Source organism: Salvia splendens, chromosome 9, assembly GCF_004379255.2.
Source record: "Salvia splendens isolate huo1 chromosome 9, SspV2, whole genome shotgun sequence".
Classification (NCBI taxonomy): Eukaryota; Viridiplantae; Streptophyta; class Magnoliopsida; order Lamiales; family Lamiaceae; genus Salvia; species Salvia splendens.
In genome coordinates, this window is record NC_056040.1 from 26,004,993 (window position 1) to 26,024,230 (window position 19,238).

At 35.6% G+C, this 19,238-nt stretch overlaps 2 protein-coding genes across 3 annotated transcripts; one reads left to right on the top strand and one right to left on the bottom strand.

Moving 5' to 3' along the window:
* Positions 1–75: 75 nt before the first annotated feature.
* Positions 76–2,764, bottom strand: LOC121747026 (dolichol-phosphate mannose synthase subunit 2-like). 2 transcript variants are annotated; one of them, XM_042141008.1, is made up of 3 exons: positions 2,626–2,764; positions 531–666; positions 76–449 (listed from the first exon to the last, which is right to left on the bottom strand). In XM_042141008.1, exons 1-3 carry the CDS (start codon positions 2,652–2,654, stop codon positions 297–299), a joined length of 318 nt encoding a protein of 105 aa, XP_041996942.1. In that variant the 5' UTR covers positions 2,655–2,764; the 3' UTR covers positions 76–296. The 2 variants fall into 2 exon arrangements, with proteins under 2 accessions (XP_041996942.1, XP_041996940.1); XM_042141006.1 differs by having other exon boundaries at positions 2,670–2,752.
* Positions 2,765–16,206: 13,442 nt separating this feature from the next.
* LOC121749353 lies at positions 16,207–18,395 on the top strand. Its single transcript, XM_042143927.1, has 3 exons — positions 16,207–16,655; positions 16,737–17,283; positions 17,358–18,395. Exons 1-3 carry the CDS (start codon positions 16,207–16,209, stop codon positions 18,393–18,395), a joined length of 2,034 nt encoding a protein of 677 aa, XP_041999861.1.
* Positions 18,396–19,238: the final 843 nt, after the last annotated feature.

Genomic DNA, 19,238 nt, shown 5'->3' on the forward strand with positions numbered 1-19,238 from the left:
ATATACCTCACATAACATCATCCTAGATGTATGTATGCCACATTGTAGAAAGAATAAAAGCGTAAGGCCATGCTCTAGATAATAACAACTTTATTTATTCTACTCTTATGGCCAAAATAATGAAGCAAATCATGAAATATGCCCCCTTAGCTGACAAATATATCTAAACTTGAGGAAAATATTGCACTGAAAAGTCTGCAAAGGAAATACATTTGCAAGTACTATCTAAGATAACCGACTTGAGAAGAAACAGTGACATAGAAGCTCAACCAATGAAGGCAAAGAGATTCCTCCTCCTATGCCTTTTTCTTTTTGGATTTCAGCATCACATATCCAATAAAAATAGAAAGGAAGCAGATCAGAGCAACACCAGCATATACAGGAATGAAAATGGCATATTCTTGAGGCAGGAAGTACTTGTGCACAAAATGGTCACTGTCAACAAAAGGCTGGAAGAAGATAAATGCGTCATTATACATCGGCAAGGAGTATATTAAATGTAAAACAATCTAGGAAAATGATTAACTAACCAGGATGACAATCCAGAAAGTATAATATGTGAATATGGATAAACTGATGACTGATAAAAGCAACCCAACAGCCCTGTCTGCTAGTTCCATTACAGAGATTGACCTTGCTCCAGACAAAAATAATTGGCAACCTATGCTGAGATGACACCAAAAATAAGGAGAAATAAACAAGCGCACAAGCATCTGAATGCTTTAGATCACCATACCTCAGCGAAGAGGTCAAAAGAAACTATAGGCCTTGATATATAAAGATAACAAGAAATGCAGGTTGGAGCACAAAAACATTAGTTTGAGTTACCTAACCAACTATACAATTCAACCATTAGAAAAGTTTGAGTTAGCCACAATTCAACAAGCGAAACTGATGATATCATTAGATGTCGAGCATGATAAATGTTACCCAATGTTCCATTCTAAACAACAAAAATTATATTATGAAGTAGTACTACTAAGAAACCTAATATACATTGCCAATGGCTGTGATTGTAAATAAAATTAAAGAATATGTCACTAATCCTCTATAGATCATTACAATCACAAATTTTATAAAAGTTAGCTAAAATGTAATGTTTATTATGTTATTATTTCCACCATAACAACTGTCAGTCCTTTATGAAACAATCCAATAAAAAGCAGTCTCAATTAAGCTCTTCTTTCAGTGTCATCCAGCCTTGGCAGTCTAGCATTCTTATTGCCTTAATTACACCATATGTATCTCAGTAGATTTGACCATGAAAGAAATGGTTGTTACTTGTTAAAAGAGCTTATCACAATCTGTACGCACTAACGTAGTGAGTAGAAACATGTAGGATGCTTAAGTGAACAGTATATAATCTAAAAATGACACGACATAAATATATGTAAGACTTAGGTTAGGGCATGTCATGGCACAAGAAAGCACTCGTTCACCAGGACCAACATCTAGGATCTTAAGAATATGTCACTGACCTTTAATTGTTTCTAAGCATTGGTTATATGTATATCTAATTGGCATGCTTCATTTTCCTCTGACACAATGTTTGAAGGTATTACCTTGGTCCAGCAAATGCAGCAAGCATGACTACTCACTAATCAATACTGAGTTGGCCTTAAGAAATTAAAAAAAAAATGGAGCAACTAGTAATAACTGTAAGCTCATCATGTACCTGGGATCATGCAGATATTGCAAAGAAATGGGAAATTTACCAGACAAATGACACTACCAGCAATCAATCTATTGCTCTTTTTGAAACTATGATTGGTTATCCTAAATGGCTTAAGGAATGTGTAGAATGATGATAGTAGCATTGCAAGAGAATGATAAGTGAAAGAAAATATTAAGTGGGGGCAAAGTTATTATTAAAAGAGCTGGTCGATTTATCACTTCAGGGCATCAACATTCATAAAACTTTTCTGAGTTTTGTCATATCTCAACAATTGTATAAGCATTTAAGCTCATTTATGTTTTGAGGTCTTCCTTGTTGAAAATGACCCAGAAATTACAAGTTCATAAACAAAGCACTCAAGCTATTATTTACTTGTCATTGTTAATCAAGATAACCTCAACAGTTTATTAGATAAAGTTGCTTATAAAACCAACACACCAGAAAATTGGTAGGAAGATCCTTTTAATGATGAACAACTCAACCTAATTTACATCAATCAAACCATGATATATCAAGAAGATAATATTGCAACTAAACTTCTTATGTTCATGACATCAAACAATTTGGGGAGTTTCTTATTGTTGATAGCTTTAATTTCTTACTCTCCACTTGAATGTCCCCAACTCAATGTTAAAGCACATCAAATGTTAGCTGGTTAGCAGCTCCTACCTTAAAAAATGCTTCTAAAAGTTGTCCAAATTGCAGTAAATATGATTATGTTTAAGCACAAATTAGCCGAAACAACCAAACTAATTATCCGAAGGCATCGCTCTGGCTACAAAACAACAGCAGGATACTAAACCTAAATAGGAAAAATCAAGACTTCTAAATTATATGTTCCAAGACAAACAAATATAGAGATCTACAAATAACATATATACACAATACGAAGACCATCATTTTAAACAAAATTCTAAGAAGAAAATAAAGAAAGAATCTCATTTCAATACGGGTTAATTTCGCATCCCCAAAGTTGCATCACTGATCAAAACACCTTAGATTTAACAATAAAACGTCCTCCAATCCCACCAAAGGGGAGAACATAACCACACTTTCACACAATTAGAGAAATATCTTGAAGATCAAATCGAATTAAATCGCATGGTTGGAAATCGGGAACTGAAAATTACCAGAAAATTAGTTGTTGCGGAAACAGAACTTGACAGCAGGAGATTAATTCAATGAACAAAGTAAAGTAAGATTGGTTTTACACAATTAATCCTAAATTTACCGGTAGTCCGGTTTTGGGCCAGGTGCTAGCATTATAAAGTACTCCTATTTAGGGACGTCAATCGGCTAACCCGGTCGGTTGTAGGGTTATTTGGATGCGGGCTATTCGGGTTATGAATTTTTTGGATTGTAAATTTTCAATCCTAACCCTAATCCATCTAGCTTCGGGCTATTCGAGCCAAAAGGCTTTAAAAACAATTTCTCCTAATCAAAATTTTCCTCTGCAAAATTATTCTAAATTTTAGATTTTTTTATTGTTAGTTTTAGATTCACATAAAATTTGGGTTTCAATTTTAGTTGGAGATACATCTTTCATCTTGGTTAACATAAAGTTAAATCAAAACTAAAGCAATTAATTTAAATTTTAAAGATTGTGTTCGTGTCTTTATTTCGACATTGTTCGTAATCAATTTTTATAAAAATTTGAAATAATATCTTACATTAATCACAGTTAAAACAATAAATATATTGGGAAATTCTGATGTGTTAATTCTAAATTTTGTCTTGATTGGCTTTGGCGGTGATAAGCTGATGGTGACAGATGTTGGGACGACGGAAAAATGGTTCGAGGTGGAACTTGAAAGTTGGTAGTGTGGAGCCGAGTGTAAAGATACGGAATGAAGATTGAAAAAGACTATTGCATCGCGTGGAATTCAAAAATACAAGAATAACCCTAAAACTTACTCCCTCCGTCCACAAAAATAGTCTCATTTGTGGACAACACGAATTTTAATGAAAAAAATGGTAAAGTAAGAGAGATGTGGAGAAAAAGTGGATAAAGTATGAGAGAGAGAAGAGAAAAATGGATAAAATATGAGAGAGAAACTTTACATTTTAAAAAACAGAACTAATTTTTGTGTAAATCCCAAAATGGCAAAATGTGCTAACCCGTTTAACCCATTTTGTATATAGGTTGCGAAATTACAGTCTTAATCGGCTATTTTTTTAGACTATTCGGGCCGACCCTCAGGTTTCAGGTTATATTGACATCTCTACTCCTATTTACTAATGACTATGACTTGAAAGACGAGCTATAACATTTTATGGGTGGTTACTAATTACTCGATCGTCCCATTGCATCGTTCCATCAATTATAGTGTGACAATAAAAAAAGGATAAGAGTAAAGGCCAAAACTGGTCCTAGACATATGCTCATTTTACGATTTTGGTCCTAGACTTTATCTTTTGAATTTTTGCATCCTGAATATTTCAACTCGGATCACAATCGGTCCTACACTTTATCTTTTGAATTTTTGCATCCTAAACATTTCAATTAGGATCACAATCGGTCCTACACTAACTGTTCCGTCTATATTTAACGGTCGACGCATCATCTTCTCCGTCAAAAGCCGGGTGGCTGAGAATGCAGCTGAGCAGCTGCGTCCCTCACAACGCATTCGTCAGCAGCAGATGCCCCTCGGCGGCCCCTCCTCCATCTCCCACATAAACTCCGCCGGAAAGCTCCTATAATTGTACTGCTCCACCTCTGAGCTCTCCAGCTTCTTCATCCACCCCACCTTGATGAAGAACGCCGTGAAATCCCCATTCAATTTCTTCCAGATCCTCCGCTGCACGTTGTAAGCGAACTTCCCGTCTCTGTGCTGCCGCCATAGCGCGTCGATTTCCCGGAGCGCCTCGGCGGGGATGAATTGGAGCTCTGAGAAGAAGACGTAGCCGCGCTTCACGGTGGCGGCGAATGCTATGATGTAGGACCGATTGTGATCCGAGTTGAAATGTCCAGGATGCAAAAATTCAAAAGATAAAGTGTTGGACCGATTGTGATCCGAGTTGAAATGTTCAGGATGTAAAAATTCAAAAGATAAAGTGTATGACCAAAATCCTAAAATGGACATATGTTCAGGAGCAGTTTTGACCTTTACTCAAAGGAAAAGCAATCACTTGCAATGGGACAAAGAGACAAAAAGAGTACTACTTCCTCCGTCCCAACTAAGTTGAGTCAAAACTTTTAAGCACGGAGATTAAGAAATTGTGTTGAAAAGTAGGAGATAAGAATAAAGTAGAAAAGATAAAGTGAGAGTAAAATATCTAATGAAATAAAGTAAAAGTGATTAGATGTTTTGTTTTTAGTCAAAATAGGAAATGACTCAACTTGTTGGGACATCACGAAAAAGAATACGACTCAACATAGTTGGGATGAAGGGAGTACTACTTAACTGACAAATCAATGTCAAAGTGTATAGCTTTACAATTTCATTTTATTGTAGTACTCCCTCCGTCCATAAAATTAGAAATTCTTTCCTTTTTAGTCTGTTTTCTAAAAATATAAACTTTCTATTTTAGGAATTTTCTTTCTCTCTAATGAAATGAGACTCATTTTTTACGACACACTTTTCTTTCTATCTCTCTACAAAATCAAAACTTGAGTAGTATCCAAGTCATACATGCATTATATTTTAAATTCCAAAATTGGATTTTAATTGAAAATAAAAATGACTGAAAAATTAAAATAACTAGGGGTGGGAAATTATACCGAAATACCGGACTTACCGTACCGAAAAAATACCGAAAATACCGATTTTTCGGTATACCGCAGTTTCCGGTACGGTATGATACTGTACCGCAGTGTTTCGGTACGGTAACGGTATTAATTTTTCTATACCGCGGTATACCAAATCTTCGGTATATATCGAAAATTCGATATACCGCGGTATACCGGTATACCAATAGATTATTATTATTATTATTATTATATATATATAGGGGCGCGTTATAATGATAACTCCAATTTGTGTGATAACCCTATAACTAAATCTCCACCACACATTTTTAAAATATGTGGTCCAGATTTAATCTAACAAAACTATCATTTTATCAAATAAAACTATCATATTTCGGATATATTAAGGGCAAAATTGTCATTTAGTTATAAAATTGGGCGGGTAAGAAGAAAACGTGAATTAAACACTGCATTCAATTTCTCAGAGTATCATTCTATCCGGCAAAACTATCATTTTATCAACTCAGAGTATCATTCTATCAGGCAAAACTATCATTTTATCATTTTTCAAGCACTGCAGCGACTCCTCCTTCCTCCTCACATCCTCATGCCCTCCCACCACTCCGGCTGCTTGAGCAACTCCGACAGCTTCTCCGATCCCTTCCTATTGCCGGATTTCTTTCGCTGGAAGCCTCCGCCGCCGCAGCGCACGTTGTCGAGGATGAGAGACCACAGCTTGAGAGGACGCTCGAGCGCGACCGATCCGGCTTCGCATTTGCCCATGGCGACGATGATCACTCGCACTCACACTTGCGACAACACATTTATAAACGGTACGTTGATGCATTACACACACAATGGTCTCCGTTTCTATCGTTTAATAAATGCATTACATAATAGTAGAGATGTGAGAGAGACTGGCAGTGGAGAGAGAGTATCATTCTATCCGGCAAAACTATCATTTTATCAACTTAGAGTATCATTCTATCTGGCAAAACTATCATTTTATCAACTCATAGTATCATTCTATCCGGCAAAACTATCATTTTATAAACTCAGAGTATCATTCTATCCAGTAAAACTATCATTTTATCAACTCAGAGTATCATTCTATCCGGCAAAACTATCATTTTATCAACTCAGAGTATCATTCTATCCGGCAAAACTATCATTTTATCAACTCAGAGTATCATTCTATCCGGCAAAACTATCATTGTATGCAGGAATGTACATACCTACAAATCAATAAAACTATCATTTTATCAACTCAGAGTATCATTCTATCCGGCAAAACTATCATTTTATCAACTCAGAGTATCATTCTATCCGGCAAAACTATCATTTTATCAACTCAGAGTATCATTCTATCCGGCAAAACTATCATTTTATCATTTTATCAACTGAGAAGAGAGAATCGAACTGAGAGAGTGTGAAAGAATGGAGCGAAATTCAGAAATTAAATGCGGGAAATGACATATTTACCCTCTGCGCCTTTTTTATGAAGTAAATCTAAGTTTGAATCTCAGCCACAAGATTAGAAAATATGTGTGGTCCAGATTTGGTTATAGAGTTATTACGTTATTTGGGGGTTATCATATGATCAAAACTCTCTCTCTCTATATATATATATATAGGGATGTATTCATTTCCTTTTTGTATCTTTTGTTCTTTGTTCTTTTAATCTCAGCCCCACGATTTTGTCATCCGACGGTTAGATTGGTGCCACGTGTCATTTAATAATGCAGATTTTCAGTTGAATAATGCACACCGACTAATAATGCATCATTATAGTGTAATAATGCAAATTTTCAGTTGAATAATGCACACCGACTAATAATGCACCATTATAGTGTAATAATGCAGATCATCTGGACCGTTGATGAATGAGATCTAACGGTCCATATTAAGAAGAATAAAGGATCTAAGAGATTAATAAGAGAATAACGCTCCACTATATATATATAGGGGTGCATTATAATGATAACCCAATTTGTGTGATAACCCTATAACTAAATCTGGACCACACATATTTTCTAATCACGTGGTTCAAATTCAAACTTAGCTTTCCTTCATAAAAAAGGCGCAGAGGGTAAATATGTCATTTCGCTCATTTAATTTCTGAATTTCGCTCATGATAAAATGAGTAAAAGTATCATTCTATCCGGCAAAACTATCATTTTATGTACATACCTACAAATCAGTAAAAGTGTCATTGTATCAACTCAGAGTATCATTCTATCCGGCAAAACTATCATTTTATGTACTAAAAGTATCATTGTATCAACTCAGAGTATCATTCTATCCGGCAAAACTATCATTTTATGTACATACCTACAAATCAGTAAAAGTATCATTGTATCAACTCAGAGTATCATTCTATCCGGCAAAACTATCATTTTATCAACTCAGAGTATCATTCTATCCGGCAAAACTATCATTTTATCAACTCAGAGTATCATTCTATCCGGCAAAACTATCATTGTATGCAGGAATGTACATACCTAGAAATCAATAAAACTATCATTTTATCAACTCAGAGTATCATTCTATCCGGCAAAACTATCATTTTATCAACTCAGAGTATCATTCTATCCGGCAAAACTATCATTTTATCAACTCAGAGTATCATTCTATCCGGCAAAACTATCATTTTATCATTTTATCAACTGAGAAGAGAGAATCGAACTGAGAGAGTGTGAAAGAATGGAGCGAAATTCAGAAATTAAATGCGGGAAATGACATATTTACCCTCTGCGCCTTTTTTATGAAGTAAATCTAAGTTTGAATCTCAGCCACAAGATTAGAAAATATGTGTGGTCCAGATTTGGTTATAGAGTTATTACGTTATTTGGGGGTTATCATATGATCAAAACTCTCTCTCTCTATATATATATATATAGGGATGTATTCATTTCCTTTTTGTATCTTTTGTTCTTTGTTCTTTTTAATCTCAGCCCCACGATTTTGTCATCCGACGGTTAGATTGGTGCCACGTGTCATTTAATAATGCAGATTTTCAGTTGAATAATGCACACCGACTAATAATGCATCATTATAGTGTAATAATGCAAATTTTCAGTTGAATAATGCACACCGACTAATAATGCACCATTATAGTGTAATAATGCAGATCATCTGGACCGTTGATGAATGAGATCTAACGGTCCATATTAAGAAGAATAAAGGATCTAAGAGATTAATAAGAGAATAACGCTCCACTATATATATATAGGGGTGCATTATAATGATAACCCAATTTGTGTGATAACCCTATAACTAAATCTGGACCACACATATTTTCTAATCACGTGGTTCAAATTCAAACTTAGCTTTCCTTCATAAAAAAGGCGCAGAGGGTAAATATGTCATTTCGCTCATTTAATTTCTGAATTTCGCTCATGATAAAATGAGTAAAAGTATCATTCTATCCGGCAAAACTATCATTTTATGTACATACCTACAAATCAGTAAAAGTGTCATTGTATCAACTCAGAGTATCATTCTATCCGGCAAAACTATCATTTTATGTACTAAAAGTATCATTGTATCAACTCAGAGTATCATTCTATCCGGCAAAACTATCATTTTATGTACATACCTACAAATCAGTAAAAGTATCATTGTATCAACTCAGAGTATCATTCTATCCGGCAAAACTATCATTTTATCAACTCAGAGTATCATTCTATCCGGCAAAACTATCATTTTATCAACTCAGAGTATCATTCTATCCGGCAAAACTATCATTGTATGCAGGAATGTACATACCTAGAAATCAATAAAACTATCATTTTATCAACTCAGAGTATCATTCTATCCGGCAAAACTATCATTTTATCAACTCAGAGTATCATTCTATCCGGCAAAACTATCATTTTATCAACTCAGAGTATCATTCTATCCGGCAAAACTATCATTTTATCATTTTATCAACTGAGAAGAGAGAATCGAACTGAGAGAGTGTGAAAGAATGGAGCGAAATTCAGAAATTAAATGCGGGAAATGACATATTTACCCTCTGCGCCTTTTTTATGAAGTAAATCTAAGTTTGAATCTCAGCCACAAGATTAGAAAATATGTGTGGTCCAGATTTGGTTATAGAGTTATTACGTTATTTGGGGGTTATCATATGATCAAAACTCTCTCTCTATATATATATATATATAGGGATGTATTCATTTCCTTTTTGTATCTTTTGTTCTTTGTTCTTTTTAATCTCAGCCCCACGATTTTGTCATCCGACGGTTAGATTGGTGCCACGTGTCATTTAATAATGCAGATTTTCAGTTGAATAATGCACACCGACTAATAATGCATCATTATAGTGTAATAATGCAAATTTTCAGTTGAATAATGCACACCGACTAATAATGCACCATTATAGTGTAATAATGCAGATCATCTGGACCGTTGATGAATGAGATCTAACGGTCCATATTAAGAAGAATAAAGGATCTAAGAGATTAATAAGAGAATAACGCTCCACTATATATATATAGGGGTGCATTATAATGATAACCCAATTTGTGTGATAACCCTATAACTAAATCTGGACCACACATATTTTCTAATCACGTGGTTCAAATTCAAACTTAGCTTTCCTTCATAAAAAAGGCGCAGAGGGTAAATATGTCATTTCGCTCATTTAATTTCTGAATTTCGCTCATGATAAAATGAGTAAAAGTATCATTCTATCCGGCAAAACTATCATTTTATGTACATACCTACAAATCAGTAAAAGTGTCATTGTATCAACTCAGAGTATCATTCTATCCGGCAAAACTATCATTTTATGTACTAAAAGTATCATTGTATCAACTCAGAGTATCATTCTATCCGGCAAAACTATCATTTTATGTACATACCTACAAATCAGTAAAAGTATCATTGTATCAACTCAGAGTATCATTCTATCCGGCAAAACTATCATTTTATGTACATACCTACAAATCAGTAAAAGTATCATTGTATCAACTCATAGTATCATTCTATCCGGCAAAACTATCATTTTATGTACTAAAAGTATCATTTTATCAACTCAGAGTATCATTCTATCCGGCAAAACTATCATTTTATGTACTAAAAGTATAATTTTATCAACTCAGAGTATCATTCTATCCGGCAAAACTATCATTGTATGCAGTAAACCTAACATATATATGCCAAAAGTATCATTTTATCAACTCAGAGTATCATTCTATCCGGGAAAACTATCATTGTATGCAGTAAACCTAATATTTGGCGAAATTCAGAAATTAAATGAGGGAAATGACATATTTACCCCCACGCCTTTTTTTATGAAGTAAATCTAAGTTTGAATCTCAACCACAAGATTAGAAAATATGTGTGGTTTAGGGTTATTACGTGATTTAGGGGTTATCATATGATCACAATTCTATATATATATATATATATATATATATATATATATATTAACATTAAATATGTTATAATATATATATTACATTTATATATATATTATATTAAAAAAATTTTAAAAATAGAATTCTCTAAAATTTAAAAAAATTTAAATGTAATATTTTGGATATATATTATATTAAATTTAAAAAATGTATATTACATTTATATATATATTATATTAAATAAAATTTAAAAAAAATTCAAATGTAATATATGTATTACATTTATATATATATATATATATATTATATATATATATATATATTACATTTATAAATATTTTGGATACAATAGGTTTTTTACGGTATACCGTTATTACGGTATGGAATTTTGACATACCGTAATTTCCGGTACGGTATGCGGTACTGTACCGACCCACCCCTAAAAATAACTAGTGGTAACCTTTTTTTTAAAATTCTAATACTATTTCTTATTTCTCTTTTATAAACACCTTCATTCGCGTTCATTTACTCTACACATCTTCATCAAATTCTCTCTTTTTTTTCTCCACATTTTCTCCAAATTTTAAATGGATCCAAAATATTCATTAAAATAGTTGCATCTTTTCATTTATGTCTGTCCGCCAACTAAAATTAGTCTCATGGTACTAAAATTGAGCTTAGTATTTTACTACTCACAATTTATTTTTCTCTCTCCTACTTTATTCACATTTTCTCCTTGCCTCTCCTACTTTACTTACTTCAAAACCCGTGTTGTCTGTGAGACTATTTTTAGTAGGCGAAGGAAACATTAGATCATTAAGAGTCAATTCTATCACCTTCACCTTCAATTCTAAAAATCCTCCAATTCCTCTAACATCTAATTTAGTTTGGAACGCAATCATCATGCATTACTTACATCACGTTCACAATGGAAATAACCAAAGCAGTCTTTGAATGCTTCGTCGGTATTAGCAAAGATCTTGTCATTGCCAACTCCTAAAAAGCACTATCATTTTGGCATAAGATAATAGTATATAGTGTAGCTTACTAGAAGAGGTGAAATAACTTCTTGAGAAAATTAAGAAAACTATTCTCAAAGATTATAAATCTTGAAACTCTTGAAGTTGTTGTTAAGAAACTACGAAAAAAATCTGTATCATGATATTATTTGCCGAAATTTTTTTATTGGTGGGAAATAACAAACTCGGGGTAAAATTCGTGATATTATTTGTCAATTTCAAAGTTCGTGAGAAAAACTCAACTTTTTGAAAGTTCCATGATATTAGGTGTTAATATCCCCTATTTTATTTACTTTTCTCTCTCCATTGATACATTTAACCACTTTTATCTCTTTATTTAACGTACTAAAAAATTTATCATAAATTACTATGATATTCCCAAGTGTGATGGCTACTCCTAGAAGAATTATTTTTAAATTTTTAAATATAATACTCCTTCCGTTCCAAGTTAAGCGAATCACTTCTTTTGGACACGGGATTTAAGGAATTTATATTTAAGGAGTTAAAATAGAGAGAGAAAAAGTAGAGAACTAAAAAGAGAATTAAGTAGGTGGAGAATAAAGTAAGACAGATGATTTTTTGTTAAAAAGAGAAATGACTCACTTATAGTGGGACATCCCAAAAAGGAATATGACTCGCTTATCTTGGGACGGAGGAAGTATATATTATACAAAATGTAAAAATATTTATATAATGATTCAAGATATGTTTACATGTATATTTCAATTTTTTTTACTAACCTTCAAATTTAGAAAAAAAATAATGAAATTTGTGTTGGGGTTTGGTGCCCCTTGCACAGCGGAAGACATGCATAAACAAATAAATCAGATTTACAGATCTATTTGACCGATTATGAGATTAATTATCTACATGTTAAATAATCAATTGCATGCTAGAACACACATGAATTCATGCTTAAGGAAATTAAACCCTAATTCATGAATTCCTACGGTTTAGAATTACCGATCTGATTCTCCAAAGAATCAACGATTGCTTGCTCCTTCTCCACGTGATGTTCTTCGTACTCAACCACGAATCTTCTAATCTGTATCCCGAACTGAGAATCTGACATTTGGGTGGGAAAAGCTCGTCAGAATCAAAAGGACTTGGTTAGAGAAGAAGGCAAAAATTCAGTTCTGGAGAGAACTGAAAAACACGTTCAATCTGTGAGAAGAGAGAATGAAATTTTTTAATAAAATTAATTAATTTGTCTTCTTCCTAATCTCCTTTATATAGAGTTATGATTGGCCAGATTAGGAATTCATGGAGGTCGGACTTAGGCCAAACCTGTTGGACTTTTACTAATTAAATTGTACCCCAATTTAATACAACTCCAACAGAATATTATTATCAGCCACTACAGTAAAATAATATTGACTGTCCGTCCAATCCAAAATTACGAGTAATCCAGGCTTTACCTCTTTAATTTATTATTTCCCGTGTTTAAGATATAAATATTCATTAATTAATTTAAGTCTGCTATTTGACTTTAATTAATTAAAATATTTTTTAAAGAGTTGTTTAGTTCAAAATCTTTATTTATTATTCTGGAATAAATTCCAAACGGGCGGGTTTCTGAATAATAAAATCTTTTTCGAACACCTCTTGAGGATATTATCAAACTGGACTCACCCAGCATACGATTCATTGCAATAACAATACTAGCACCTCTAGACATTGATCACCACTACCCAAGATATCAGGATTCTTGGATTACGAAAAATCCGCACCATTTGATAAATCAAAGTTGTGCATAATCAATATCGCATGCTTAATGTTATGTCAACAATGATTAAGAAATAATAATCACCGAGACCTCGTCTTTCAGTAAATAGCAAGAAAGACTTATCTCAACTGTTAGATCCTTCAGTGCTATACCACACCAGTGTCGTTTATTTCCTAAGGTAAGGAAACATGCGGACTGACATTGCAACCTTTCACGATAGGTAGCCAAAGCCTATCTAGGTTGTGAAATTTTATTTCTCTTCTACAAAGAACCGACTGCGTCACCTTCTGTGAACGTCGTTCACGACCAGTCTACTATTGCAGAAGAATTAGACTTGTTTGTTTCTTATACATTTAAATGTTTGAGAAACATCTTATAAATGCACAAGTAAACATCAATGCGATAAAATTACTTCTTCTCGCATTGGGTTAAAAGTGGATTGTAGAGTTTATAGTATACAAGCAATTCTATCCGTGCAACATGCTCGAAATATGCTTTTCAGTATACCAATCCTAACAATTTGAAACGAAATAAATAGAATTGCTTATATCGGGCCAATCATGTGGAGCTCGGGAATATCAGCCTATGAATTTTTGAGCTATAAATTTTCGATCTTAACCCTCTCATATTGTCGAGGTTATTTAGGTCAACACGTAGGTTTTGGGTTGAATTGATAATTCTATCGGGTATGATTGCACTCATCAACAACACTGCACTTTATTTTCTTATTGCCTTTGAGACATATATGTAATATAATTATTTTAATATGGTCAATTGATAAACATAGAATTTGAATGTTTCTAAAGCCTAACACGTTTGAAATTATAACATGTGAATGTGAAATTTGGTATTATATTGGAATGCACAAGGATTCAATTATTTTCCTCAATTATGGAACAAATGGAGTATATAAGAAGCCTTTTAGATAAAGAATGACGAAATGAATAGAGTACAATTCCTTTTTGGTCCAAAACATATGGTCAAATTACGAATTTTGTCCGTTACATTTATTTTCAGGTTTTCGGGTCCATAACATACGAAAATCGCTCTCGGTTAGGTCCTTTTTGGACGGCTCCATTAAAATACGCAAGTCAACCGTTACTTAGCAAAAGTTTGACTAAATTAAACAAAAAACTAGATTATTAGTGACTAAATAATATGCTAATTATTTTCTTCAAAAATACCAATTATCTATTTTCTTTAAAAAATACCAAATATTTTATTTTCATTAGGGTGGACTATTATAGCGACTCTTCAACTCTCATTTTCAACTCTTATGCGATCTTCCGGCGATTCGAGGCGATATACCAGTGTTCCAGCCATGAGTTGGGAATCGCCGTCGCGAAACCCACCTGAACCTGAGAATGAAGGCGAGAAGGGTCATGGTTCGTCTGTAGCTAACCCTAGTCCCGAAGGTGGGTTGGCCTCGTCGAACCTTAGCCCCGTCGCGGAAGTCGAAGTGGAGCTACATTCCGGTAACGACGGGTCAAAGTCAAACCCTAATTCTTCGAAGGCTGACCGACGACCTCCGACTGGCGCCGATGACCCCGAAGTAGAGAGGAGGACGAAGATGAGACTCAACCGCTCGGTTTCTCATAAGCCGTCACTTCCTCCGAAGGAGAAGGCTGCTGCTTCTTCTTCGAAATCCAATTTGAGTTCGCCAGTTGAAATCCTTAGAGATAAGCCGCCATTTGAAATTCCAGTTCCACACCCTCGAAATCCATTTCGAGAAGGTTAGTTTCGAACTAAGCATATGAGTTATTTGTTTCATGTAAAAAACTAGGGTTTGCAATAATTGGTTATGTATGAATTCGTCTGGAATAGATTGAATTTTGGTCCCATAGAATATGTATGTAAGTGTGGTCCCACCGAATATAGATTGAATTGGTGGTGGGGAAAACAAGTGGATGGTCTGGTTGTAGGGAAACCAGACGACAGGGATAAATGTTTTTGTCTTGATATGTGTTGGACTAATAGGGTTTGTTCTGTATAAATGTTGGACCACTTTGTTATGTTTTTATTGTTTACTTATGGTTGACACCTTTGCTTACAGATGATACATTCACTACAAAGATCCACTACAATGTTGTTATGGAGACATTGGAAGGGGGTGGAAAGCGTTATGTAAATGGTGAGTGTGATTACATTCATAAATGTGATATGGACAAGTGGTCAAAACTGGAGGTTGATGATGCTCTGGAGAAACGGGGGTAGATGTCAATGGTTTGGAGTACTTCTACCTGTGGCCAAGGATGACCTTGGAGAATGGATTGGTGCGGCTGTTTGACAACCAGTCCGCAATTGACATGGCAAATTTAGGAGTCTATTATGGAGTCGTGGATGTTTATGCAGTTCAGGTTGGGTGTATGGTGATTGATGCTGTTGAGGGGCCAGTGATGCCTATGAGTCAGTTAACAAAAGAGGAAGTGCAAAATGAAATGGAAGAGGAGAGATGGGACTACAACGAGAATTTGAGTCCGGTTAGGGTTACAGGAACAAGAGCAAGAATGGAAGACGAGGAGTTTGATGATGAGGTTGTGGCCACAAAGAAGGGAAAAAGAAAGGTTGATGATGTTGAACAGCCTAAGGGAAAGGAAAAGGAAAAGGAAAATGAAACGGAAACGGTTGATGATGATGTTCTTACATTTTTCGACAGCGACTATGACTTAAGCGACAAGGAGGAGGACGAAATCATGGCGGCACAAGTTCAGGGATAGAAGAATGTGGTGGCATCAATGCGAGTCATTGAGGATCGGGATGAGGAAGCTTCAAGTGACAACCTACCGACTGATTCACCTAGTGAGGGTGTGAGTGAGGATGATTTAGGTGGTGAAGGTGACCCAGATATGCCCCAGGTTGTGAGCCTAAGATTCAAGCCTGCCACAAACTTTAATGATCCAAGATGGGAAATAGGTCTGCGCTTTAACTCAAAGAATGATTTCAAAGAAGTTATCCAACATGAAGGAGTGAAGACGAGTAAGAAGTTGAGGCTGTCGAAGAACGATAAAATACGCTGCATTGTCGTTTGTCGTGGGTTGGAAAGGAGTAAGAAGTTTAAAGCGGGTTGTCCTTGGAAGATTACCCTAACCCACAGGCCTACTATTGGTTGCTGGCAGATTTCATCGTTGAAGCTAACACACAAGTGTGGAGGTGCTTCTTACAACCACGGCTGCGCTAACGCCCGGTACTTAGTACAATAATTTATTGATTTATTTCACTTAGTTAATTCTCAGTTCATTAATGTCATTATTTGTATAAATTTCAGGTTCTTATCCAAGTACTTCAAAGAGGATATGCGAATCTTCCCGGGAATGACAGTTATTCAATTTATTGAAAAAGTCAAATGCGAGTTGAAGATTAACATTTCCTTTGGAAAGGCACAGCGTGCAATGGCACAAGAGAGGAAGGTGATCGAGGGTGATGTAATCAGGCAATACAAGAGGTTGCATGATTACCGGGCGGAGATTATTAGGTCTAATCCAGGGAGCACCGTTATGCTAGCTACAAGACGACTGTCAGATGGGACTGAGAAGTTCGCTGGCATTTATGTTTGCTATGAAGCGTGCAAAACGTTATTCAAGCAACATTGTAGACGTATTGTGGGTCTGGATGGATGCCACCTGAGGGGGCAAGGGAAGGGCATACTGTTGACAGCCATTGGATTAGACCCGAACGATCAGATATTTCCCATTGCATTTGCCGTTGTAGCCGTCAAGAGTACAGAGACGTGGAGCTGGTTCCTGGAGTTTTTAGTCAAAGATTTGGAAATCAATTACTCAAGCAAGTGGACATATCTATCGGATAGACAAAAGGTATATATACTTTGAAAGTTATCATAATCACAGTTGCTAATTATGGACTTATGCATAATTTACTATGTTGGCAGGGGTTGATCAATGCGGTACGGAGTTGCTGCCATATGGCCGAGCACCGCTTCTGTGTTTGGCATATGCATAATAACTTCCGGAAGGTGTTCACCTCGACAACGTTGAAGGACAAGATTTGGGAAGTCGCTCGTGCGACGACTGAATATGCCTTCGACAGGGTCATGGATGAAATCAAGCAACTAAACTCTGGAGCACACAAGTGGTTGACCACACATACTTCGAAGGAGCACTGGAGCCGAGCCTTCTTCGGTTTTGAGGCCAAATGTGATATACTCGTGAATAATATTTCAGAGTGCTATAACCGGGTTTTACTTTTTGCACGTGATAAGCCATTATATGATATGCTGGAATGCATCCGTATGTATCTGATGGATAGATTCACAACCCGACGAAAGATGGCTCAAAGGCTCGAGGATTGTGTTGGCCCCAAGATACGGAAGAAGATCGAGAAGTTGAAGAGCAAAGTTGGAGACTGTATGGTGAGGGAGGCAGGTGAATGGCTGTATCAAGTGAATACAAAATTCAATGAACAATTCGTGGTCGATCTAAGGGACCGAACGTGCAGCTGTAGGCGTTGGATGCTGACGGGGCTGCCATGCCCACACGCATGTGCTGCCATCCAGTTATCATCTGAGACCGTAGAGTCTTTCATACCTACTTGCTACTCAACGGAGACGTTCCGACAGGTCTATGCAGGTGTGATCTACCCGGTACATGGACCGGATATGTGGTCGAAGACTCCACACCCAGATATTGTTCCACCGGACCTTAGAAGACTACCAGGACGACCTAAGGGATCAAGGATGAAGTCGGTTCAAGAGCAGGCCGAGATACGCAAAGCCAAAGCAAAGACAACACGATTAGCCCGTCGCCTTGTTGAATTTCGAGAGGAGGATGATGGAGGGAAGAAAATGTCTAAGAAGGGCCTGATGGCAGATTACAGTTGCCGTCTTTGTGGTGAAAAAGAACACAACAAGAGGAGATGTCCCCAAGCCACTGATGCTGCCGAACCGCCTAATGGTATTTCACTACATTGACTCTTCTTGAATTCTAAGTTTTTATTTGTTGTGCTATAATCTGTTCACAAAATTAGTTTGATTCATTGATTATTGTCTTGTAGAGCCAACTGTGAGAAAGAAGCGAAAACATGCTGAGGAACAACCAAAGTGCAGTTTGTGCCGCCAGCCGGGACACAATAGGGCACATTGTCAAAGTACGATCGCGAACATGTTTGCAGAAGGCGGTTCCTCGTCCTCTAACCCTCTCAATAAGAAACGTGGTTCATCCTCACTCACTCGGAAGAAGAAAGGAGGGTTGTCCTCAGTCCCTTCAAAGAAGAAAACACATTGATTTAGTGTGATCGGTTTTTTTGTCATGTAACATATACAATGAAAACTTGCTGGTTTTCTTGACTGTTGCTGGATTGTTGGTTTTTGGATTTGAGTGTTGTTTTGTTTTGGTATGTGAAGATGCAACCAGCTGGAAGTAATGTAACGTTTGTTTAAGACCAATTTGGAGTACTTTATGAATATGAAGGATGGCTTTCGCATGTATATTTTTTGCATATTTATGCCCCAAATTCCAAACCCAATTTCGAACAAGAACAGATTCGAATGCCAAAGAAGAAGAAGCAAGCAAGCTAGCTCGCAAATGCATCGAACTCAAAATACAAAATTCAGACAAAACTAGGATTTTCATCAAATTAATTCAACATACAAAATAACCCAACAATAACTACAAAACATAGAGCATATGCAACAACATACACTAATTTCTCCAATGTTGCCTTCATTTCTGCTTTAATTTCGTCCAACATCAATTGTACAGCCTCAATGTTTTCATTAATTTCTGCTAAAACCAACCCTAAATCAGAAGCAACA